Source organism: Scyliorhinus torazame, chromosome 1 (assembly GCF_047496885.1).
Source record: "Scyliorhinus torazame isolate Kashiwa2021f chromosome 1, sScyTor2.1, whole genome shotgun sequence".
Classification (NCBI taxonomy): domain Eukaryota; kingdom Metazoa; phylum Chordata; class Chondrichthyes; order Carcharhiniformes; family Scyliorhinidae; genus Scyliorhinus; species Scyliorhinus torazame.
The window spans coordinates 91,362,544-91,389,280 of record NC_092707.1 but is presented as its reverse complement, the minus strand read 5'-3'; the positions used below and the strand labels follow the sequence as shown (position 1 = coordinate 91,389,280).

At 48.3% G+C, this 26,737-nt stretch overlaps 1 protein-coding gene across 3 annotated transcripts in view; it reads right to left on the bottom strand.

Annotated features, from left to right (window-relative positions):
* Positions 1–3,870: 3,870 nt before the first annotated feature.
* The window catches only part of LOC140409703 (uncharacterized), an 80,680-nt gene continuing 57,813 nt past the window's right edge, over positions 3,871–26,737 (bottom strand). For all 3 annotated transcript variants that reach the window (XM_072497993.1, XM_072497992.1, XM_072497994.1), the window contains one exon: positions 3,871–7,747. In XM_072497993.1, the coding sequence (XP_072354094.1) occupies positions 4,649–6,388 (1,740 nt within the window). In that variant the 5' untranslated portion in view covers positions 6,389–7,747 and the 3' untranslated portion in view covers positions 3,871–4,648. The remainder of the gene's footprint in view (positions 7,748–26,737) is intronic.

The window sequence follows — 26,737 nt, the reverse complement described above, 5'->3', positions numbered from 1 at the left end:
GCGTATTTGACCAACGGGGGGGTCCCCAGGCAGGGCGGGTCTCACGCCGTTTCTCCACTGCCTGAGCAACTGACAAGAACGGGCAAAAATGTAGTCATCATGGTGAGGTTGCTGCTGTGATTCTACCCTCAAATCAGAACGGGCGTCTGATACCCGAACCAGTACCAGCTGAAAAGCTAGTTCCCCTGAACGAGCGTGTGGTCTGCTGACCAGGTATCTGTGGACAAGTTGGTACCGCTGAACAAGCGTCGTGGGTGTCTGTGGGCAAGAGCTCAGACGTTTCAGGTGAATGGGTGTGTGACAGTGAGAAACATTCTCCTGTCGGACGAACAACACTTAAACAAACGTACAAACAACATAAAACATCCTGCAGGTTCCATCAGGAAGGACAACACTTCTCCCAAGTGTCTCCTTTAAATCATCATGTGGACACCTCAGTTCTCTGTTGCGAACAGGGTCGCAAAGGGGTTGGTGGAGTGGGGGTCCGACTCGAGGTCATCCCCTTCTCCCGAGTGCCAAACTCTGGAGTAAATTAATGTTGAGAGGGCTGCGTGGTGTGAGTTGGGGTTGCTTTCGTCGTTTCGGACGAGTCTGTAGGAGTTGTCGCGGTGCCAATGAGTTTCGTCGAGTTGTGTGGGGACAAGGTCGGGGTCGCTCGTGTGGTTCGGTGGTTGGTGGTGTGGTTTGTTTAGGAAAGTGATCATGAAGGGATCACTGGAGTTGAAATCGGAGTCGCTGGGTGTGGGTCCGGTTGTGTGGGGATAGTAGGGAGGCGTGCTGTGGCTATCGTCAGAGTCATAGTCGCTGTCTCTGTTGCTGCAGTCTGTGGGCGTTCCGGGGCGGAGTGTAGATTTTGGGGGTGGAGTCGGGGGCGAGTCCGTGTCTGGGCTGGACGTGGTGGGGGTTGGTCTGGTTACGTTGGCTGTGGGCGGGGTGTGGGCTGCTGCGTCAAGCATGACGTGGTGGGCGTGGTTTGACTGGGCTCCATAAGCCTTTAACTGGTTTCTATGAAACCACGCAGTCTTACCATTTGGGTATTTGATTTTGTATACCGATGGGCTTACTTTATCCGTAATGGAGTACGGACCTGAGTATTTTGGAGACAGGAATGTGCTGGGGTTATACACAGACAACATCACTTGTTGTCCTATATTATACTCCGTTGCATGTACTGCCTTATCAAAACAGGCCTTGCTCTGTTTCTTTTTGGTGCCCAATTTAACTGCGGCTGCTAACTGAGCCGTTTTTACATTTACAAGTAATTGTTCAACGGCTTTCTCGTGGGTGAGGGCAGTAACTTCAGGGCTGGTCAGGTCTAAACCTAACAAGTATTCTGTCCCTTTCATGGGGCGTCCGGTCATGAGGGTGTGTGGGGTGTAGCCTGTGGAGGTGGAAACAGTGTTACGCAAAAACATCAGCGCAAAGGGGAGGACAGAATCCCAAGTGGTGTTGTTCTGGTGGACCATTTTTCTGAGGGTAGTTTTTAGGGTCCGATTCATGCGCTCCACTATACCACTCGACTGTGGCTGGTACGCAATGTGAAATTTTTGGGTTATGCCAAATATCGTGAGGACGTTCTGCATGACCCGTCCCGTAAAGTGAGAACCTTGGTCCGATTCAATACTGCGGGGGAGTCCCCATCTTGTAAAGATGTGGTGGGTTAGGATTTTGGCTGTGGTTTTCACGGTGTTGGTGCGGGCTGGGTATGCTTCCACCCACTTTGTAAAAGTGTCTATGACCACCAGAACATAATTATAGCCATTCCTGCAAGGGGGCAATGGACCTATAAAATCGATCTGGAGGTTAGCCCAAGGGCCGTTAACGGGTCGGGTGTGGCTGAGTTGTGCCTTTTTGGCATATCTATCTGGGTTGTTCTCAATGTAATGGGATACATCTTCCTTGAGACTTGGCCACCAACAAAGCTGTTTGAGGTGGGCTGCGGTGGGATCGATTCCCTGGTGTCCATGACCATCATGGAATAAACAGATTAATTGGTTCCTATCCTGCGCAGGAACTACATAAAGGGTGTCCTTTAACACCACACCGTCATGTGTGGTCATCGTATTTCTGTACCTCTCGTATGAGGCTGGAAACTTTCCTTTCACGATCTCAGTGAGAGCGCTATCCTGCTTCTGGGCCTCTACTAGATCCTCGGTCCTAGTCTGCGTGACCTGAACTGCACTCACTGGAGCACTCACTGGCGTGCTTTCGGGGGGTTTCCAAAAGTACCCATGTCTGGATCCTGCCTTAGCCAGTGCGTCGGCTTTTACATTTCCAGGGGGGGAGGAGCGATGGTGGCTGCGGACTTTTATAATGCCAAAAGTCCTGTCCTTGGCTTTTTGCAAAATATGACGGAGTAATGGGGCTGAGGGGAGGGGTTTCCCATCCGCGGAAACAAATCCTCTTGTTTCCCAGAGGGGCAGAAATTCGGTGAGGCTGTTGCAGACGTAAAGGCTGTCTGAATATATGTCTGCTGGGCTGGGGAAGGAATCTGGATGGTCTATTATGTACGCGATGGCCGCAAGCTCTGCTGCCTGCGCGCCTAAGTGTCCGGGTAATTTTAATGCGATTTCCTCGAGGGCGCGTCCCTGCGCGTCCTCCACATAAATCCCACAACCTGTTATGCATTGCCAATCCAGGATTGTGGAAGATCCATCCACATAGATCCTAATGGGGTCACACGTGTCCGGGTGAGGGGGGCTCTGAGATGGAGTGGCTAGTTTTCTGGGGGGTGTTTTTAGCTATAAAGGGGCCTGTATTATGGTGTGGAGAGATGATTTCACACTCATGAGGGGTTCCGGGGTACTGTAAATTGTCCGCTAAGTATGTGTGAGTCTTGGTCCGTTTGACTGTGATGTCCCGTCCTTGTAAGAGAAGGGTCCACCTAGCAGCGCGGATTTGGCTGACGGTACCGTCTTTAAGTCGACGTCTAGTAAAAGTTGGGTGGGGGTGTGCTCGGTCAAAATGGTGATGGGGTTCAGTCCGGTAATGTATGAAAAGTACTGGACTGCCCAGAAAACTGCGAGCAGGTGCCTCTCACAGGCTGAAAATCCCTGCTCCACAGCATCTAAAATTCGGGAGGCATAAGCCACGGGTCTTAGCTGGTCATGCCGTTCCTGTAGGAGCACGGCTGGAAGGGTGCGGTCTATGGTCGCTACCTCTATGGCGTAAGGGGAAAACGGGTCTGGAACTTGTAGTGCGGGGGCGGCTATGAGCGCCTGTTTTAATGATTCCACAGCATCCGTATGCTGCGGAAGCCATTCCCAGGGGGCTCCTTTCTTTAGGAGGCCTGAGAGGGGCGCTGCCTTGCTGGCGAAACCGTCAATGTGGTTTCGGCAGTAGCCAACCAGTCCTAAAAACGACCGGAGGGCTGAAACATTTTGGGGAAGGGGCAATTTAGCGATCGAGTCAATTCTTTTGTGCTCGATCTCGCGTTTGCCGTGTGTGATAATAGTACCCAAATATACCACTTTCTCTTCCAATATCTGGGCCTTTTTGGGGTTGACTTTACATCCAATGGAATGCAATAATTCCAGGAGTTCGGACAGAAGCTTAATGAGCTCTTCTTTTGTGTCCGTCTGCAGTAGTAGATCATCTACATACTGTACCAGACATTCGGGGCGAGAAAATTTCGCTAGTCCATTTGCCAGCTGTCGGTGGAAAATGGAGGGGAAGTTGTGGAATCCTTGTGGCAGGCATGTCCACGTGTACTGCTGCGCTCTGAAAGTGAAGGCAAATTTATACTGGCACGCCTTTGCCAATGGAATGGACCAGAATCCATTACTGACGTCCAAAACGTGAAATATCGGGCATGGAGTCCCTGTTTGAGCATGGTCTCGGGACTTGTTGCTACGGTGGGGGCTGCTGCGGGGGTGACTTTATTGAGTTCCCGATAATCAATGGTCAAGCGCCATGATCCGTTGGGCTTTCTTACTGGCCAAATCAGGGCATTATTAGTTGAGGCTACCGATCTTAGGACGCCCTGCTCTAATAAGCTCTCGATCACCTTTAGGATTTCTCCCTCTGCTTCTAGGGGGAATCCGTACTACTTTTGGGGTCTAGGGTCTGGTCCTGTTACTTGTACGGAGCCAGTCATCCGTCCACAGTCGTGCTTGTGGGTCGCGAATGCTGCCCTGTCTTTTTGCAGGACTGCCCTAACCTGTCTGTCCGTGCTGAGTGTGGTGGGGTTGAACCAAAACTCGCCTACTGCGCTAATTTTGTTCATATAGTCCCCTATGTTGAGCTTTGCGGGGGCTCTAGCGGATTTCGCCATCTTCCAGACACACTGGTTGACTGGATCGAAAGATAGGTGGTGGGACTTCATAAAGTCGATTCCCAAAACGTGCTCTGCTGTTTGGGGCAGGTCGACTAAAACTACGGGGTGTTTTGTGTTCATGGTTCCGATTTGGATGGGTACAGGGGCTGTGATGTGTCCCTGCTGTGAGTGGCCTGTGAAGCCGCTGAGGGTGATAGTGGCTGTAGTGGGCCACATGTCCTGACCAAGGGTGGAGGAATTTAAGGTGGTGCGGGACCCTCCTGTGTCCCAGAGAAGCTCGATCGGCTGTCCCTGAATTTTCGCTGCGACTACGGGTGGTCCTGACCTATCCCAAAGGGTATCGCAGACCCACCTGCGGGAGCCTGTACACCGTCAGTCCGTTCCGGTCAAGTCTGTCTGATCCGACCGGGCGCTAACGCTATGTTTGGGCTCTGCCTTTTTCTTACTGAGAGTGCCTGTCTGTTGGGCTCTCTGTGGCTTTTTAGGGGCATTGCACTCTTTGGCAAAATGCCCCAACTGTCCGCAGTTGTAACATTCTTGCAGTTTTGCTGGGGGGCTGCTCTTTCCCTCATTTACCCAGGCGGGGTTGTGAAGAGTGGTTCTTACTGCCTGCACGTCTGTGGCGGCTTGCTTTTCCTCGGGGGTTTTAGCGGCAGGTTTACTGTGAGCAGACTGTTCCCAAACGCGGGACAATCTTTTTACCACCCGCTTCTCATTATGAGCCTCCTCCGAGGGGTCATAATTATTACAGGCATTCTGTCCTGCTTCTGTGGCATGGGAGCTAAGGGTGCGGGTCCATTTGGCCATATTGTCTGGGGACAAATGGGCACGGTCTACGTTTCCGAAAACGGCTTCAAAGTGAATCCACAAGCGTCCTGCGAACGCTGTGGGGTGTTCAGACTTCTTCGGTCTGCACTTATTTAGGCTATCCATGGGGTCACCCCGGTTATACCCGATCGCATCCAGGATCGCGGTATGCATTTCTGCAAGGGTGCCTCCTCCTACGTTCTGTCGGTCGGGAAGGGCTGCTGCTACCGATGGGTCTAAGCTTAGGACCATGAGCTTTACCTGCTCTTTCTCATCCAGACCGTTCGCCTGGTGTTTGACGGTGGCAAAGAAATGGTGTGGGTCTGAAGCGGGGAGGAACGGTGTGATTTTCGCACATGCGTCCCGTAATTGGGTCACTGTGAGGGGGGTGGAATATAGGAATTCCGCCTCGTCTGATGTGGCTGTGCGGTGGGTTGTTACAGGGTTCATTGGAGCCTGAACTACCTGCTGTGTGGGGGGTGGGGGTGCTTTTCTCCTTTGGGGCTTTCCCTGCGCACATGTTCCCTGAACATATCTCTGCGCTGTCTCCTGCAATTCTTCCCAATCAGGGCCGTCTTCCTGTTCTAAACTTGCCCCAAAGGTTTCTTGGAATCCGTTTTGGACAGAAAGCAGTGATTGCAGGTCTGCAATTTGCTTTCGGCACTTTGCATGGTCTATGGTACTCTGCCTTTGTTCCGTGGTTGCAGCGTGGAGCGCTCTCAAGGCTGCCTTGAGATCACTACATTGCTTCTGTAGCATCTTCACCTGCTTCTCTGTCTCTTTCTTTACCAGGACTGCATGCTGCATGTCCTGATAAGCCTTCTCATACTGGGACTGGAAACTACTCAAATGCGCCAGACAAGACTGGTGACCCCGTTTGGCGTCAGCCACCTCTTCGTCCTTTGCCGCTAATTTCCTTTTTAATTTCAGGTTCTCATTCTCAACCTCGCATACATCGATTTTACTCATACCATGTATGCCTTCTATTTCTTTGCGGAACGTCCTGACGACCTCCTCTGTGCCTCGCAATTGTGCCAGACAGGACACAATTGCCATCGGCTTGCGCGGTTTTGCTAAGCTCTTTTTATGGATCTCACTCAGGTTCTCCCACCAAGTATGCCCTATACTTCCGGAACCAGAATCGTCATTATTGCAGAAATCATTCCACATGGGCCATCCTTTGCCCTGGAGAAATTTCCGGATTTCCACTTCCCAAATGGGACACTGTCCCACTTTAATGCTGCTGATCGCTGCAACCGAAAATTCCTCGGGGTTCATGAGGCGTTGCAGTGCCTGTATGGCCATCTCTCTTATCTGCTTACTTCGGTCGAATTTGGAACAGGGGGCTAAGGTGGTGTCGTAGATGCGGGTACGGCTTGCACTAATTTCTGAAAATACCGACTTCCGATAGTTTTGACAAAATCTATAGGTTTTCCCTATAGCCCTGTTAGTTACGCATGCATACACACACTTCCGAATTGTGAATTATTAACCAGAACCGCTTGAACACTTGTGGTTTTTGTTTCCAATTGGATTCGAATTCAAATTTCTTGGGTTCTCCCGGAGTGGTTTTCCACTTCTAGATCAGGTCCCGGCGGAGTCGCCAATTTGTTGCTCTTATTAGCCTTAGTTTTATTAGCTCTAATTCTGTCACCTTTGCTCACGAGTCGCCAGGTATCTTTCTGATATCGCCACGTGGTTCAAGCTCTAGTTATGATTAATAAGACAGCACACCGCTTAGTAAGATTAAAATCAATGGTCATTTATTATGTACAGCAATGAATACTTATACAATAATCCTACTTTCTAGACTACTACCTATCACTACTGGCCAATACTTAACTTTTGGGAATGGTCCAGCAGGTCAGGGAAACGAATGGCTTATCGAATTGGGTCTGGCCTGCGGGATTCAAAGGCTGATACAGGTTGATGGCTAGGAGTCTCTACCGGGTAGCGATCGCTGGAGTCAAACGTACGGTTGCTGGTCGATGGTTCTTGCGAAGGTTGCGAGCAGGAGAAGAAGGGAGAGAAGGGTCGATCTGAACTTGGCCCCTTTCTTTTATAGGTCCCAGGGTCCTCCCGCCTCTCGGGGCGGTCCTTGACCCTGGTCCCAAGTGATTGGACTTGTTCCCAATCACTGGGTTCGATATGCTCCAATAATGGGGCGATTCCTTGTTCGGGGGGTGGTCGTTCACCTTTCTTTGTCTTGGCCACTGCTGGCGCCGAGAGGTCTGGATCGGCATTCAATTGCTAATATGTTGCAATTGTTCCCGGGGATAGCCGATTAAACTGCAGATGTCTGTGTTGATGTGCTGCTAATGGTCGCAGGTATCGATCTGGGCCGACTTCCCCAGAGCCGAATACGCTGTTCTGTCTGCAGCTGTCCGTTTGTGCCCTGTTGGCTGCTTTTCCCATCAGCCTTTTCGGTTAGCCATTTTACATCGGGTTTTGGCCAAATTAATCGGGAATCAGCCATTTTAGGTGGCTACAAACATGAAGTGGGAGAATGCTACCTCCCTCTGTGTGAGTTTGTGAGTAATAATTTCTGTGATCAGGTGGCAATCCTTCCCCAGCTGGTTCAGGAGTATTCTGTACAGTCTTGTTAATTGTTATCTCAATGGTGTTGCACCTTGCGTAATCTGATTCGGGTCATGAATGGCCAGACTGTAGAGGAACAGAAAAGACAAATGAAGACTAGGCATTACATGGAATGTACAGTGTGTAAACAGACCACTCACACCAATAATTCTATGTCATTGCTTTTACTCCACAAGAACCTCCTCCATGAATCTATGGAACCTCTCTTCACCTCACCCTATCAGCATGACCTTCTATTCCTGCCTTCATTGGGTATTTATGTGGCTTCCCCTTGAATTAATCAATGCTATTTACCTTGCCAACTCCTTGTGAAGGTGAATTCCACATTCAAATCATTCTCGAAGTAAAGGCTTTTTCCCTACATTTCCTCTTGAATTTATTTGTGACCATCTTGTATTAATGGTCCATTAAACCTGAAACATTCCCACAAAGTACAGTCTCCACTGTCAAAGGACAACTTTACCTGATGCGGATGGCTCCTTTTTTTTTGCCCGGAGCTGCTTTTCCCAATTTGGGGGAAAGCAGGTTAATTATCAATACAGTATAATCATAAGCACTTTGATCCTGAAAGGGATTCTGCTAAATTCAGCAGAAAGTGTAAAGCAGCTTCTGCCCAGGTTGTCCATCAGCAGCTTTTTACTTCTGACTTTTGAAAATATTGTGCCTCTAGAATTTGAAATAAAAGCATTTCTATGTCTGACACCCACATACAGTGTACTCAAGTGTTAGCGATGAAACAATTCACAAGTTCTGGCCTGAGTCATTATACCAAAGTACTCAGCACAGAATACATAACACACTAACATAAACACAAGCACTGAAGTTAAAAATTATCTCTTAGAATGCCAGTAAATCTTTGAAAAGTGAGTCTGAAAAGCCACGGTACTAATTTAGTCCAGGCTGCTGGGAGTAGTCTCTTTTTTCAGACAGCTACAAGGGTCCTGTGTAAAATGAGTGTGGGGGTAACCTTGGCCCATTTACAAATCCCCAGCACTAAATGTACCATGATTCAGCTCAATCCTTGGATAACCTCACTCAGAGTGGAAATAGGGACAGTGAGAGAACGGAAGGTACTCCTCAGAGAATGAAAGGAGCTATTTTGAAAAAGACTGGTTACAGCTTTAAATGATGTTGCAGAGGAATAAACACAAGCATTTACTGAAAATGATCAGTCATAACTTCCATATGCAGAGAGGGGAAGATGAAAAAAAACAAATCAACATTCTTAAATTCCTCCAAATGTACATTTTCAAAAATCACTTGTATCAACAACATAAAGTTAAATAGCATAGAAACCTCTCACATATCACCATTAAATATCTGATACCACACCTTATATCTGGGTTTATGGGGCGGGGGAGTGAGAGATATAAATTTTAAGATGCGCTATAATTTACTCACAAATGTAAATGTTTCTGAACCTGAATAATGTGTGTGACAGAAACTCAGCCTTTCTCACATCAACATTGCTCCTTCTTTTCTGCCTTCTAGGTAGAATTAAGGTGTTGTTGACAGTGCTATAAAGTGGCATTTACACAGCAATAGCCTACTCACCAATTCTCAGTTTGGGTTCTATCAGGGTCACTTGGTTCCTGACTTCTATTGCCTTTGTCCAAACATGGGCAAAGGAGCTGAACACAAGAGAAGGGGTAAGATTAACTACTCTCGATATCAATGCAGCATTTGACCGAGTGTGGCATCAAAGAGCCCGAGCAAAGTCAATAGGAATCAGGGGGAAAGCACTCCACCATTCGATTTATACCTAGCACAAAAGAAGATGATCGTGTTGACACCAACTATCTTTCGCTAATTCATTAATGACCTTCCCTCCATCAGAAGGTCCGAAGTTCCCTGATAATTGCAAATTGTTCAATACCATTTACATATGATGTGGAGATGCCGGAGTTGGACTGGTACCACCATTACACGCGAGAACACCACCTACCAGGTACGCGGTACATACTCGTGCGACTCAACCAACCTTGTCTACCTCATATGCTGCAGGAAAGGATGTGCCGAGCCGTGGTACATTGGCGAGACCATGCAGACGCTGCAACAACGGATGAATGGACATCGCGCGACAATCGCCAGGCAGGGATGTTCCCTTCCAGTTGGGGAACAATTCAGCAGTCAAGGGCATTCAGCCTCTGATCTTTGGGTAAGTGTTCTCCAAGGCGGCCTTCAGGACGCGCGACAACGCAGAATCGCCGAGCAGAAACTTATAGCCAAGTTCCGCACACATGAGTGCGGCCTCAACCGGGACCTGGGATTCACCCCCCCCAACATAAGACTGGGCTTACGAAATCTTACCAACTGTCCTGGCTTGAGACAATTCACACTCTTTAACCTGTGATTATTCCTCTCTCCAGTCACACCGTCTGGACCTGTAAAGACTTAATTACCTGCAAAAACTCGCATTCAAAGTATCATCTTGCATCATTGAATTTGTCGATATGTGTTTTTAGAACCCACCTCTTCATTCACCTGATGAAGGAGCTGCACTCCAAAAGCTAGTGATTCAAAACAAACCTGTTGGACTTTAACCTGGTGTTGTAAAATTTAAATAGGATTATCAGGTCTTTACATCCAATTTCCCCCCCCCCCCCCCCCCCATGTTAAATTGTCCATTCACATTGATGTCATGACAGGCCCCTACGACGTGCACCTGGTGGACAGAACTCACCGGAGGTACATAGGTGAGAAATGTTCAGAGATGGAGGCAGTCCATGTCCCTATGCAGCAAGAGCTGGACAGCATTCAGATCTGGGCTGATAAGAGGCAAGTAATATTCACACAAATGCCAGGTAACATAAGAACTAGGAGCAGGAGTAGGCCATCTGGCCCCTCGAGCCTGCTCCACCATTCAATGTGATCATGGCTGATCTTTTGTGGACTCAGCTCCACTTGCCGGCCCGAACACCATAACCCTTAATCCCTTTATTCTTCAAAAAACTATCTATCTTTATCTTAAAAACATTTAATGAAGGAGCCTCTGCTGCTTCACTGGGCAAGGAATTCCATAGATTCACAACCCTTTGGGTGAAGAAGTTCCTCCTAAACTCAGTCCTAAATCTACTTCCCCTTATTTTGAGGCTATGCCCCCTAGTTCTGCTTTCACCCGCCAGTGGAAACAACCTGCCCGCATCTATCCCATCTATTCCCTTCATAATCTTATATGTTTCTATAAGATCCCCCCTCATCCTTCTAAATTCCAACGAGTACAGTCCCAGTTTACTCAACCTCTCCTCGTAATCCAACCCCTTCAGCTCTGGGATTAACCTAGTGAATCTCCTCTGCACACCCTCCAGTGCCAGAACGTCCTTTCTCAAGTAAGGAGACCAAAACTGAACACAATACTCCAGGTGTGGCCTCACTAACACCTTACACAACTGCAGCAGAACCTCCCTAGTCTTAAACTCCATCCCTCTCGCAATGAAGGACAAAATTCCATTTGCCTTCTTAATCACCTGTTGCACCTGAAAACCAACTTTTTGCGACTCATGCACTAGCACACCCAGGCCTCTCTGTATAGCAGCATGTTTTAATATTTTATCATTTAAATAATAATCCCTTTTGCTGTTATTTCTACCAAAATGGATAACCTCACATTTGTCAACATTGTATTCCATCTGCCAGACCCTAGCCCATTCACTTAGCCTATCCAAATCCCTCTGCAGACTTCCAGTATCCTCTGCACTTTTTGCTTTACCACTTATCTTAGTGTCGTCTGCAAACTTGGACACATTGCCCTTTGTCCCCAACTCCAAACCATCTATGTAAATTGTGAACAGTTGTGGGCCCAACACTGATCCCTGAGGGACACCACTAGCTACTGATTGCCAACCAGAGAAAACACCCATTAATCCCCACTCTTTGCTTTCTATTAATTAACCAATCCTCTATCCATGCTACTACTTTCCCCTTAATGCCATGCATCTTTATCTTATGCAACAACCTTTTGTGTGGCACCTTGTCAAAGGCTCTCTGGAAATCCAGATATACCACATACATTGGCTCCCCGTTATCTACCGCACTGCTAATGTCCTCAAAAAATTCCACTAAATTAGTTAGGCACCACCTGCCCTTTATGAACCCATGCTGCGTCTGCCCAATGGGACAATTTCCATCCAGATGCCTCGCTATTTCTTCCTTGATGATAGATTCCAGCATCTTCCCTACTACCGAAGTTAAGCTCACTGGCCTATAATTACCCGCTTTCTGCCTACCTCCTTTTTTAAACAGTGGTGTCACGTTTGCTAATTTCCAATCCGCCGGGACCACCCCAGAGTCTAGTGAATTTTGGTAAATTATCATTAGTGCATTTGCAATTTCCCCAGCCATCTCTTTTAGTACTCTGGGATGCATTCCACCAGGTCCAGGAGACTTGTCTACCTTTAGCCCCATTAGCTTGCCCATCACTACCTTCTTGGTGATAACAATCCTCTCAAGGTCCTCACCTGTCATAGCCTCATTTCCATCAGTCACTGGCATGTTATTTGTGTCTTCCACTGTGAAGACCGACCCAAAAAACCTGTTCAGTTCCTCAGCCATTTCCTCATCTCCCATTATTAAATCTCCCTTCTCATCCTCTAAAGGACCAATATTTACCTTAGCCACTCTTTTTTGTTCTATGTATTTGTAGAAACTTTTACTATCTGTTTTTATATTCTGAGCAAGTTTACTCTCATAATCTATCTTACTCTTCTTTATAGCTTTTTTAGTAGCTTTCTGTTGCCCCCTAAAGATTTCCCAGTCCTCTAGTCTCCCACTGATCTTTGCTGCTTTGTATGTTTAACGACCATTGTCAACACGAGAAAAGCTAACCATCTCCCCTTGACATTTGATGACATTACCAATGCTGAATCCTCCACCATCAGTTCCTTATGGTTACAATTGACCAGAAACTGAACTGGATCAGCCATATAAATATTGTGGCTACAAGAGCAGATCAGAGGCTGAGGGCAGAATTTACTGATTTTTTTGACAAGTGTCAACGCGGGTGGTAAAAGCAGGGGGTGGTCCGCCAGCTACGCTGCTGGCCATTCGCACTAGATGATGTTACGCTGGTGGGGCGTGCTCTTAATGAGCCCACCCCGCCAGCAACTTTGGCTATTAAAAGATTGGGGCGCTGTTTTTAAAGGGCATCCAGTGTAAAAAAGAATGGACACCCCCTCACCACCACAGAACTCCCTGGCACCTCCCCAGGGGATCCCCCCGGCATTTCCCCCTACTGCCAGGAGGCAGTGCCAGGGGACTGCCTGGGCATGACCCTCTCCCTCTTGGGGAATGTTCTCACCTATGTACCTCCAGTGGGTTCTGCCCTCCAGGTATACGTCATGGGGACCTGCTATGACATCGACGTGAATGGACAACTTAACATGGGGGCACTATCAGTCGTAAAGACCTGATAATCATATTTAAATGGATGCAAATGAAGATCTCGAATTTTAAAGTCAGGATTCCCATTACGTCATTGGTGGGGGTAGCAATCGGATATGGAAATCCCACTGGCTTAAAAGCCGTTTTGGGACTCCTGCTTGATTCTGCACCCCTCCTTCGTTCCTGACCCCCCAAAACAAGAGTGGAAATTCCCCTTATGAATTTTGTGCCAAGTTACCGACCTCCAAACTCCCTAAAGCCTGTCCACTATCTAAACAGCACAATTCAGGATTCCCTGGATGAATGAAGCTCAAATAACACCCAAGCAGCTCAACATCATCCAGGACAATGCAACCTGCTTTGTTACCACTCCACCCGAAACATTCACTCCCTCCACCACCAGCCTACAGTGCACTGCAGCAACCCAGCAAGGCTTCTTCGACCGCACCTTCTAAAACCCCTGATCTCTACCACCTAACAGGACAAGAGCAAAAAATATATGGGAACGGCAACACCTGCAAGAACCCCTACAAGCCACACTCAAATCCTGACTTGGAACTACACGGCCATCCCTTCACGGTTGCTGGATCAAAATCTGGGAACTCACTGTAATGATATGTAGACAGACATGTAATTAAAGGGTTAATCACAACACTTAGCTATAACACTACCACTAGAGGGCATTACTAGATCCACTATGTAACTGAGTTCCCAGAAGCTCTAGCTCTCTTTCCATGCAGGAGTTACCAGATAGCAGCAGTATAACAGAGGTGATCTCAGCCTAGACACCACGTGTAGCTTAGATGCCGTTTGTACGGTTAGTTACCCTTACTTTATTGCTAGAGTTAGTTCAGTGGAGTGTTGAACACATTTATTAGTTTTATTGTTACTTAAGAAATTCTTTCACTTTACTTCAAAGACTCAAGTGTTCTTCAACATCATCTGCAGTTAGTAACGACATATATTACTTAAACCCAGTAATATTACATGCTACCAGGAGTAGTAATATAATATAACACTCTCTTCCTAACAGCATTGTGACTATACCTACACCAGATAGATTGCAATAGCTTAAGAAGGCAGCTCATGCCACCTTCTCAAGGGAAGTTCGGAATGGGCAACTAATGCTGGTCGCATTAGCGACGCGCACCCCACGAAAGAATAAATACATTTACTTTGCTGTAGCCAACGATTGCTGTGGCTAAACTACATAATCTTTGTTAGAATTTTGGAGTGCAAACATTTTTCAACATTTTACCAAGCAGTCCTAGTTCAAATCAATGGTATGTTTATCTGCAGTACTGAACGCCCTCTGCCTTTTAACAATGGGTAACATTCCTGTTATGGATTTGGGTGTTATAAAGTTTGACTGTCTCACAATATAGATACTATTGCTACCAATACATTATAAGTAGCTGAAGAAATGTATTGAAAACAGCAAGTCATGCTAAAACAGGAAGAAAGAGTTCCATTCATTTTAATAGATCTATATTGATTAGTTGCTAATTTAAGATAAACGCAGCTATTCCCCTTTAAGAACCCCGAACTTTAGAATGAATGCACTGACGCAAATGAGCCGGGCAGGATTTGAAATTAGATTGAGTGTGAAGACTCAAAAATAGAACTTTGGGCAAAGTTACACATGAACCTAATGATTGCAAACGTCTCCATTTAAAAAATATATAAATGTTATGATGGCACAGAGGCCCTGTGGGGGTTATCCAATCACCTGTCATAACTTCAATGGCAAACCACCAGGATTCCCCCCCCCCCCCCCCCCCCCCCCCCCCCCAACAAAGAAAGCTGTAATGGGGGCTATTTATCAACCATTTCTAAGGGACTTCTGTCAGTCGCCTGCCCATGTTTTAGGACCGATCTTGTCTTCTTGCTTCCGAAATTGAAGTGTGTTGAGTGCTGTTGAACATCAACATCAAGGTCAGGTACGTCATGCATTAACAACAAAGTTAATCCTACGCTGCATCATCAAACAAGCTCCCAGACTAAGCGTAGCACAGTTTAGATTTAAACTCTCTTTACCTAGCTCATTTGTGTCAGACCATTCATTCTGGTCTGTGGGGTTCCTCAAGGGGAATAGCTGCATTTGCCATAAATTGACAACCAATCAGTGCAGACATATTTAAAATAAGATGGTTTTAATCTATTTTAGTATCACTTGCTACTTTCAATGTATCTCAGTCTTATTTAGTTCAACTATTTATACAGCATTTTGCTTTTAGCTTCAATCTAACTATCTTTGACCAAATTCCAAGGAGTTATGCCAAAACTATATAAAACACCACTTCATCCCTAGCAGGAGTACTGTGTCCAGTTCTGAGTACCAAACTTTATAAGAATGAAATGACTTTGGAAAGGGCACAGAAGAGGCTGAGTGGAATGGATCCAGTGATGAGGGATTACAGTTGCGGAGATAGGTTAGAGAAGCTGGGGTTGTTTTCATTTGAACAGAAAAGGCTAAGAGTAAATTTGATAGAGATGTTTAAATCATGAAGGGCTTAGCTGAGAGTAAATAACGTGAATGTGATTCCAATGGGTGCAAAGTCGATAATTTAGTGATGAAGATTCAAGGTGATTGGCAAAAGAACAAAAGGCAACATGAGGGAAAACATTTTTATGCAACAAGTTGTTAGAATTTGGAATGCACTGCCTGATTGAGGGGGGTGCAGATTCAATAGCAGTCTTCAAAAGGAAATCAAAGAAATATTTGAAGCTGCTGAGATGTGGGGAAAGAGAAAGGGTCTAACTGAACTGTTCTTTGAAAGTGCCGGCGCAAACTTGATGGGCCGAATGGCCTCCTGTTTTGTGACCGCTTTGGACCACCACACTTGACTGTTTCCCTCCAAGTTACTCACCATCCTGACTTGGAACTTACCACTCCTTCACTGTATAAAACTGCAACTTTGCTAAAAACACAGTAGAGGTTCGAGAAGGCTCATCATCATTTCTCAATGGCAAGTGGGACAATAAATGTTGGCCTGGTCAGTGATGCTCAAATTTCATGAATGGACGAGGACACAATTCCATAACTATGACATTAGAGAACTTGGTGGGACAGTACAGAGGGAGCTGCAAGTTCCCTTTAAAAATGTATATTACCCAGCAAAAATTCCAAGGGAAAATAAAGTTGATTTGAAAATGCACATTGGAGCTTTAAATCTGAACTCGCCTTACGTTGCAGTATTTCCATCAGCGCCTTTTGAGATGACATGATTAACAACCTGCCAACCTTGTGCTGCCTTCACTATAAGAAGGTAGGAGACATTGTTAGGTTACCAAAGAGTTATTGCTCGTGCAACAGAAGTGTCCGAGAGATCGAAGCAGATATTAAATCCAGGCTGCAAGGTGTCACCACAGAAAGATTAATTGGTGGAAAAGCAGACTGAATTGAAGCCAGTTACCTGACAGATTTATGTGGGCTGCCCGGTGTCTCTGTCTCATTCTGCAGATTAGAGTTGGTGGTCACACGGCGGCAAGGCAAGATATTGTAGCAATTTTCAGAGACAATATCAATACCATAACCCACTTCTACAGAAGGAGTTGTATCATAAGGTGCCTCTCTTACAAAATTAATGTCATCCTTAGCGATCCCTTACAATGCGAATTCCAAGAACCCGCTGTTAAACAAGGAGCTTCAATATCTGGGCCCCTAGTTTTAAATGGCAATCTCACCACCAGGGTCCCATTTTAATGTAGAAATCTTTTATCTTGGCATCAGGATACCATATTCAGGGAAGAAGTTCTATTATCAGGGCTATTTTAAAGATCAGTTACCAAGGTTCTGATTAATATTAATGATCATCCATTTTTTCCTATCCACTCCAATCAATATTTCAATACTTCTGTTTAAATAGTGAACGCTGGAACTTTCTAAGGGTGTGTAACAGTCTGTAAATCTTGAAAGAGAGCTGAATTAGTACACATAGCTGATGCTGAATTATCTAAGTTGATGACTGCATCTCCAGTGACATTAGCTAAACAACATGCAGTTCAGTAACTCCGGTCATTATCCCAGTACATTTTGGGATTGTTTGGGATATTAACATAGCTACCTGGGGTAACACATAGGAACAGAAGTAGGCCAGTCACCCCTGTCATGATATTCAAACACACATCACAACACACATCACGATAGACAGACCAACAGACCAATTAGCACACATAACACGACAGCCAATCACAGACAAGGGCAGACACAGTATAAGACTAGAAACACGACACCTGCTGGCCAGTCCATCTGGAGACAGGACAAGGCCAGGACCTCATTAACAAGACACTCACACAGTAACCACGTGCTGAGTACAAAGACATATGTGTAAATAACTAGTTGGAATAAAACTGCGTTGTACCAAACGCAACCGCGTTGGTTCATCTGTACCTCAGAGCACCCAACACCACAACCCCCACAAGCCTTTTTGCCATTTCATTAGATCATGGCTCTTCTATACAATTCCATTTGGTGTGAATTGTATAGGAAGGCCCTTCACACCTTTCACTGACAAAAATCAATCAATCACAGAACAATGAGGAAAGAAATTGGATGATGTGTTGTCATCACACAATTCTGAAGCATTTACTCAAGGCTAGCTCAAGAATGGGATTGGCAAAGGGCTGAAAGAACATCATTCATCCACACACTCAGGCCGGGATGTCCCGTGCCCCACCCGCAGCGGGTTTTATGGTGGCGAGGGTGTCTTGCCATTGACAGCTGGTGGGATTTTCCAGTTCCGGTGGTGCATATGGCTCACCCGTCTGGCCACCGGGGAACCGCTGCTGTTGGTGGTGGTGGTGGGGGGGGGGGGGGGGGGGGGGGGGGGGGGGTCGTCCACGGTGGAGCCGGAAGACCCTTTCGGCCAGAAAATCCTGCCCTCAGCCTCAGTTTATGCACAGCTGATAGGCAGAAACTACATTCCATTTTTAAAAACGCAGGCATTCTTCAGCTAGAACTAAAAGCTGACAGGGACTTTTAAAAAGTTGTTATTAATTGTAATTCTTTGCAACTGAACTTTTTAAGAAGAGATTTTGATAGCGACAACCCCCCAATTATTTTCAACAAGCACACTTATGTTACTCTTAAACATCTCAAAGTGTTTTGCTTTTATTGAAATGGAATACGTTGTTTTCAATCTTATAATATAATAATCTTTGCTGTCACAAGTAGGCTTACATTAACACTACAATGAAGTTACTGTGAAAAGCCCCTCATCGCCACATTCCGTCGCCTGTTTGGGTACACTGAGGGAGAATTCAGAATGCCCAATTCACCTAACAGCACGTCTTTCGGGACTTGTGGGAGGAAACCGGAGCACCCGGAAGAAACCCACACAGACACAGGAAGACTCCTCCCGTGCCGCCATCCAACACGCAAACTAAGTTAAATAGAAATGGGAATAAACTTGGTGGAACATGGAAAATTGATGATGTATGGTTGCATGATAGGAAACTATGCTAAAAAAAATTATGCATATATATAGATGTACTGTGAGCTAAAAAGTGAGACATTCAGATTTCACTGTCACAGGCACAAACTGTGAAACAACATCTGGAAATGGCAGTCACATTAGTCTCACGCGCTGTTTGTTCAAGAAATTCAAACCAGGACAGCATGATCATTGTAATGTTCAAATTTATTGAAATGGAACACAGCGTTCCTCGCCATCCTTACAACCAACACTTCCCTCCCACCTTCATTATAATGTGACATGAAATTGGAGACTAAACCCTTCCCCAATATTTCTGTCTTCCAGAACGCAGCTATCACTTCCCTTTCCCATTATCTTTGTGCAGCAGACGCAACAATTCCCACCCCAGCTTCTCCGAATCCTCAGACAGCCTGATGTGCAGCGCTGATTCGACAGCAATGGGAGCCGAAGCTGCCCCTGGTCTCATTTATGGAGAGCAATATATTTTACTTCTGGCTCAATGGGAAATCGAGTAAAATTAACCAGCCTCTACGGCACTCTGTCAGTGCTCAGCATGCTTCATAGAATAAGTAAACCACAATCTCATTAACTAAAAACACAATGGGTGTTCTTACCCTCTGATCAGAATACTCCCGATTATTATAATAGGACCCTAAACCAGTTTAAGTATTAGCCTTACACGCATTTCTTTTATTTTAAATATTCCGTTTCCCTCCTCTTCTGAAGGCACATAGTAGTTTCACAGTTGTTGACCACCTGCAGTTATTTCATACAATAAGCCATTCTACGCTGGCAATCCTGAATAAAGGAACGTCGGCAGGCTACTCTACCATGGAAGGCATCGCACCTTGATCCAGTCCTAATCCCACATTCGCACATGTACATTTCCAGCCACAGTCACTGGATGGTAATCAGGAGTGTGAACGTTGGCCTAGTATCCCTCTCCCAAGCCTAAGGGTGAAGGAGTGTAATTGTACTGCTTTTCTGCCACTCTGCCCAGGACTAACTAACTCACCTTGGTGTGGGAATTGCGACCTTCCTGCACCCCTGGGCTTGTTGATCTACACTGACTCCTGATTAAGCAATACCTCAGTGTTAAAATTCTTGCCAGTGTGTTCAAATTGCCCCTCGCCATCTCTGCAACCTCCTCCAGCCTTAAAACACCGCCGGATATCTGCTCTCCGCTGATTCTGTGCATCCTGATTTTCTTTGCTCCACCATTGGCAGCTGCACCTTCAGCTGCCTTGGACCCAAGTTCTGAAATTACTTCTCTCAAATTCTTTTCTGTCACCTTCTCGCCCTTTAAGCCGCTTGTTATGTAAAATATAATTTGGAACTGCACCTCCACAGTTTGCATCAGTACGAACTATTAATACTGAATACCAAAAGTTCCTCTTCAGTTGCTGATGTGTTGGGTGTTCTGGATCACATACAGGTCACCAACACTTGAAATAGTGCAACACTATTTTATTGAATCATTAACTGTTTAAACATACTTAGACTGTGGGTTAACACGATACTAGCTTTAACTAAAGACCTCTGCCTTGTCCTAACCATGATGTGGAGACGCCGGCATTGGACTGGGGTGAGCACAATACGAAGTCTTACAACACCAGGTTAAAGTCCAGCAGGTTTGTTTCGATGTCACTAGCTTTTGGAGCGCTGCTCCTCTTCATTCACCTGAGGAAGGAGCAGCGCTCCGAAATCTAGTGACATCGAAACAAACCTGTTGGACTTTAACCTGGTGTTGTAAGACTTCGTGTTGTCCTAACCAGTCGATGCACTCAGCACATGGTGGCTGTTTGTGTTGCAGGCTGTGAGCTCTGTCCTCCTAGCTAGCTGCAACTCGAATGAGCGGGAACTCTGATGATCCCCGTCTTTATAGTGCGTGTGCTCTCACTGGTGATTGGCTGCGGTGTTGTGTATGTTGATTGGCCCCACTGTGTGTCCATCAGTGTGTGTCTGCACCATGATATACTGGTGTATATTATGACATCTCCCCTTTTATACAAAATGCACCTGCGTGGCAATAAATAGTGTATAGTGAATGTTCCTGACTACGTGTGTGTGAAATATTTACAGGACTACGTACATGAAAACTAAGCTATTTACATGGGAAGGTGCCTGGTGCAGAAAAAACAGTGTGTCACAAGAATAACGAGATGAACACTATATACAAACCACTTGAACGATTAAACAGAAGAACAGAACAAATCAGAAAGTCCATAAGTCCACAAAGTTCACAAATTAAGTCTCTGAGGTGGGCGACAAATTCTGGTTGACCGCCTCAAGGGTGGGTCGGGAGCCTCCGGCTGAGGAGCGGGTTGGACTGCGTCAGAGTGAGGAGGATGCAGAGTGACCGGAATCTCTGCATAGACCAGGTCAGGGTCGACAGGAGGGCGTGGCAACCCTCCGTCGTGGCAACAGGAGCGAACGCAGAACGAGACGAAGGGCACGCCGATTGCGGCGCAGAATGGAGCCATCCTGTACACGAACCAGGAACGAGCGGGGAGCCACCTGCCGAAGAACCACAGCGGTTACAGACCAGCCACCATCCGGAAGATGGATGCGGACATTGTCATCTGGAGCAAGAGCAGGGAGATCAGCTGCACGGGCGTCATGAGCTGCCTTGTGCTGTGCACGAGACAGTTGCATTCGTTGAAGGACCGGAACATGGTCGAGGTCTGGGACATGAATGGACGGCACCGTCGTCCTCAGAGTGCGACCCATGAGCAGCTGGGCTGGTGACAGACCAGTGGACAGTGGGGCCGAGCAATAGGCCAGCAGGGCGAGGCAGAAATCAGACCCAGTATCGGCAGCCTTGCAGAGGAGGCGTTTGACTATGTGGACGCCCATCTCCGCTTTGCCATTGGATTGGGGGTACAGGGGACTGGGTGTCACATGCACAAAGATGTACTTCCTGGCAAAGTTGGACCATTCCTGGCTTGCAAAGCAGGGGCCATTGTCTGACATCACAGTGAGTGGGATGCTTTGTCGAGCAAAGGTGTCCTCACAGACACGGATGACTGCAGACGATGTGATGTCGTGTAAACGTACCACCTCCGGGTAGTTTGAAAAGTAGTCTACAATCAGGACGTAGTCCCTGCCCAGCGCATGGAACAGGTCAATGCCGACCTTGGACCAAGGGGACGTGACCACCTCATGGGGCTGTAGGGTCTCACGTGGTTGGGCCGGCTGGAAGCGCTGACAAGTGGGGCAGTTGAGCACTGTGTTGGCGATGTCGTCATTGATGCCGGGCCAGTACACTGCCTCTCGGGCCCATCGGCGGCACCTCTCCACGCCAAGATGGCCCTCGTGTAGCTGTTCAAAGATGAGCTGGCGCATGCTGTGCGGGATGACAATGCGGTCCAGTTTCAGGAAAACACCATCAACTACCGCCAGATCATCTCTGATGTTGTAGAACTGCGGGCATTGGCCCTTGAGCCACCCGTCTGTTAGGTGGCGCATGACATGCTGTAGCAAAGGGTCAGCCGCTGTCTCGCGGCGAATTTGGACGAGGCGTTCATCCGTGGCCGGTAGATTGGAGGCCACATGGGCGTCAACCTGGCAGACGAATCCCGCTGGGTCACACGGAGTGTTGACTGCCCTGGACAGAGCGTCGGCTATGATCAGGTCTTTGTCCGGGGTGTATACCAGCTGGAAGTCGTATCGCCGGAGTTTGAGCAGAATGCGCTGGAGGCGAGGTGTCATGTCGTTCAAGTTTTTCTGTATTATATTGACCAGCGGGCGATGGTCGGTCTCGACGGTGAATTGGGGAAGGCCGTACACATAATCATGAAACTTGACGACACCGGTCAACAGGCCCAGGCACTCCTTTTCTATCTGCGCATAGTGCTGTTCCGTGTAGGTCATGGCGTGTGACGCATATGCAGCGGGGGCCCATGATGAGGCCTCATTGCGTTGCAGGAGCACTGCCCCAATGCCAGATTGGCTGGCATCGGTCAAAATTTTTGTCTCTTTCGCTGGATCAAAAAAGGCTAAGACCGGGGCCGTGGTGAGTTTGGTTTTGAGTTCTCTCCATTCGCGCTCGTGGGCAGGGAGCCCTTGGACGTCTGTCGTCTTCCTGACCAGGTTCCTGAGAGCCGTGATATGAGAGGCGAGATTAGGGATGAACTTCCCTAGGAATTTGACCATGCCCAGAAATCGGAGGCCCGCCTTCTTGTCCTCTGCCATTTTCATGGCTCTGATAGCAGCCACCTTGTCCGCATCCGGCCGCACACCCAACTGGGAGATGTGGTCCCCCAGGAACTTGAGTTCCCTCTGACCAAACGAGCATTTGGCCCTGTTGAGGCGTAGGCCCTGCTCCCGTACGCGTTGGAGGCGACTGACATGCTCCTGCGGGGTGGTGGACCAAATGATTATGTCATCGACATCGACACGAACACCTTCAATGCATTCCATCATTTGTTCCATGATCCTGTGGAACACTTCTGAAGCCGATATGATCCCAAACGGCATCCTATTGTAACAATATCTGCCAAAGGGGGTGTTAAAGGTACACAGTTTCCTGCTGGATTTGTTGAGCTGGATTTGCCAGAATCCTTTCGAGGTGTCAAGTTTGGTGAAGAGCTTGGCGCGAGCCATCTCACATGTGAGCTCTTCGCGCTTGGAAATTGGATAATGCTCCCTCATGATATTACTATTCAGATCCTTTGGATCAATGCAGATTCTGAGCTCGCCGGAAGGCTTCTTTACGCACACCATGGAACTGACCCAGTCGGTTGGTTCCGTAACTCTGGAGATCACTCCTTGGTCTTGGAGGTCCTGCAGCTGCTGCTTGAGGCGGTCCTTGAGGGGTGCTGGGACTCTGCGAGGTGCATGCACCACAGGCGTGGGGTTCTGTTTGAGTAGGATCTTGTAAGTATATGGGAGTGTGCCCATGCCTTTGAAGACGTCGCGGTGTTGGTCGATGATGGCGTCGAGTTGCGCCCAGGGGCGAGATTCTCCGACCCCCCGCCGGGTTGGAGAATCGCCGGGGGCTGGCGTGAATCCCGCCCCCGCCGGTTGCCGAATTCGCCGGCACCGGATATTCGGCGGGGGCGGGAATCGGGCCGCGCCGGTTGGCGGGCCCCCCCGCGCGATTCTCCGGCCCAGATGGGCCGAAGTCCCGCCGCTAAAATGCCTGTCCCGCCGGCGTAGATTAAACCACCCACCTTACCGGCGGGACAAGGCGGCGCGGGTGGGCTCCAGGGTCCTGGGGGGGGGGCGCGGGGCGATCTGGCCCCGGGGGGTGCCCCCACGGTGGCCTGGCCCGCGATCGGGGCCCACTGATCCGCGGGCGGGCCTGTGCCGTGGGGGTACTCTTTTCCTTCCGCCTTCGCCACGGCCTCCACCATGGCAGAGGCGGAAGAGACTCCCTCCACTGCGCATGCGCGGGAATGCCGTCAGCGGCCGCTAACGCTCCCGCGCATGCGCTGCCCGGAGATGTCATTTCCGCACCAGCTGGCGGGGCACCAAAGGCCTTTTCCGCCAGCTGGCGGGGCGGAAATCCCTCCGGCGCGGGCCTAGCCCCTTAAGGTGAGGCTCGGCCCCCAAAGATGCGGAGCATTCCTTTGGGGTGGCGCGATGCCCGACAGATTTGCGCCGTTTTGGGCGCCAGTCGGCGGACATCGCGCCGTTTCCGGAGAATTTCGCCCCTGAAGTGAGCGTCCTGGAAGGCAGACGTGTCATCAGGAGAGAGTGAACTCTTTGAACGAGGTTCAACAGCTTGCACGCCTGTGCGCAGAGAGTCCTTCGAGGAGCCCACAATCTCGAAAGGAATGTTGGCTTTCCGTGACTTGTGCGTCACTTCAAGCTGGCACGAGCCGGTAGCAGGAATGATGTTGCCATTGTAGTCCAATAGGTGGCAGGCCGATGGAAGGATGGCTGGTTTGACACAAAGGCTTTGGAAAGCAGACCACGCCATGAGATTGGCGGAGGCGCCAGTGTCCAGGTGGAATCGTATTTGGGACCGGTTGACCGTCAGGGTGGCACACCACTCATCGTCTGGATCGATGCTGTATACCAACAGCGGCTGGTGTCGTTGCTTCGGGGACAGCCTGTTTTTCGTTACGACACTGACTCAAAAAGGCGCCTTCGGGTCCTCGGTGTCACTGCTGTGTGGGAGGTCGGCAACGGACTCGGTGACCGTGGGTTGAATTCCCTGAACATTCCTGCGAGGTTGGCTGAAGCGATATGAATTGGAAGGCTGAGCTGCTCGACAGAAGGCAGTGTAGTGGCCAAGTCTTCCACATCGTAGACATTATCGAGATTTTGCGGGGCATTGCCGCTTTAAATGGGCGGAGCCACAGTTGCCGCACGTCGTGACATCAGCACGTTCGCTGCGCCACCGCGCATGCGCGGTGCGGTCGTGCATGGTACGCGCTTGCGCATTACGTTCCTCAACATCGCCCTCCCCTTGTTTGGTGCGTACAAGTGCGGGAGTCCGCGAAAAGCGCGCAAAATGGCCGCCTCATCCAGGCTGAGGCCCTGGAGGTGCTCAATCACTTGGATCCGTTCCGCCTCGTGGGGACCTTGCCGCACCGTTTCAGCCATTTGTATATGGGAATACCGACTCGTGGCGTTTTCATGTAAGACACAGGTCTCGATGGCGGTCGCTAGGGTGAGTTACTTTACTTTGAGGAGCTGCCGACGTAGGGGGTCCGACTGAACACCGACAACGATCTGGTCGCGTATCATGGAGTCGGAGGTGGGCCCGTAGCTGCAAGATTGCGCAAGGATGCGGAGGTGCATGAGAAAGGACTGGAAAGGTTCATCCTTACCCTGCAAACGCTGCTGGAATACGTAGCGTTCGAAACTTTCATTCACATCTACGCTGCAGTGAGTGTCAAACTTGAGGAGGACTGTCTTGAACTTCGTCTTGTCTTCATCATCTGCGAAGGTGAGAGAGTTGAAAATGTGGATGGCATGGTCCCCGGCCGTGGAGAGAAGAGCAATCTTTCTCGTGTCCGAGGCGTCCTCCCTGTCCGTGGCTTCGAGGAAGAGCTGGAAGCGCTGTTTGAAAATCTTCCCGTTGGCCCCGAGGTTGCCGGCGATGCGGAGCGGCGGCGGCGGGCTGATGTTGTCCATGTTGCAGGATGACGGAATGCTGGCGGAAGGCAGATCACTTGAAGGTAGGTCTAAGAAGTGCTAGTATCCCACCACTCCTGGTATCATGATGTGTTGGGTGTTCTGGATCACATACAGGTCACCAACACTTGAAATAGTGCAACACTATTTTATTGAATCATTAACTGTTTAAACATACTTAGACTGTGAGTTAATATGATACTAGCTTTAACTAAAGACCTCTGCCTTGTCCTAACCAGTTGATGCACTCAGCACATGGTGAATGTCTGTGTTGCAGGCTGTCAGCTCTGTCCTCCTAGCTAGCTGCAACTCGAATGAGCAGGAACTCTGATGCTCCCTGTCTTTATAGTGCGTGTGCTCTCACTGGTGATTGGCTGCGGTGTTGTGTATGTTGATTTGTCCCACTGTGTGTCCATCAGTGTGTGTCTGCACCATGATATATTGGTGTATATTATGACAGTTGCTACTTCTCCTGCCAGCGGAACTCACACTCAGATTGTGATATTGGCACAGGAGTCAGTCATTCAGCTCTCTAACCTGATCCACTACTAATTGGGATACTGGTTGATAAGTGTCTCAATTCTATTTATCGTTTTTTGTTCCATGTACCTTTTACCTAATAATAATGTGGGCATGACGCTGGTACAATGGTTAGCACTGCTGCCTCACAGCGCCAGGAACCCAGGTTTAATTCCGCCCTTGGGTGACCATCTGTGTGGAGTTTGCACGTTCTCACAGTGTCTGCGTGGGCTTCCTCCGGGTGCTCCGTTTTCCTCCCAAAGATGTACAGGTTAGGCAGATTGGCCATGATAAAATTGCCCTTAAGTGTCCAGGGGCATGAAGATTAGGTTACTGGGATAGGGCGGGGTGAGCTGGGGAGATGGCCTAGGTAGACTGTTCTTTTAGAGGGTTGGTGCAGACTCGATAGGCCAAACGGCCTTCTGCACTGTAGGGATTCTATGATTTCTATGAAAACTTGTCAATCATGCTCTTGAATATTTCAATAGACGTAACGTCCACTTCTTGGGGGAGCAAAGATTTTGATTTTATTGAATGGTGGAACAGCCTCAAAGAGCCATAAAGACTTCAACCTGCCACGCCCACACTGGGCACTCCTCAACCATTTCCACACTGGCCAATGCCTTTCTGC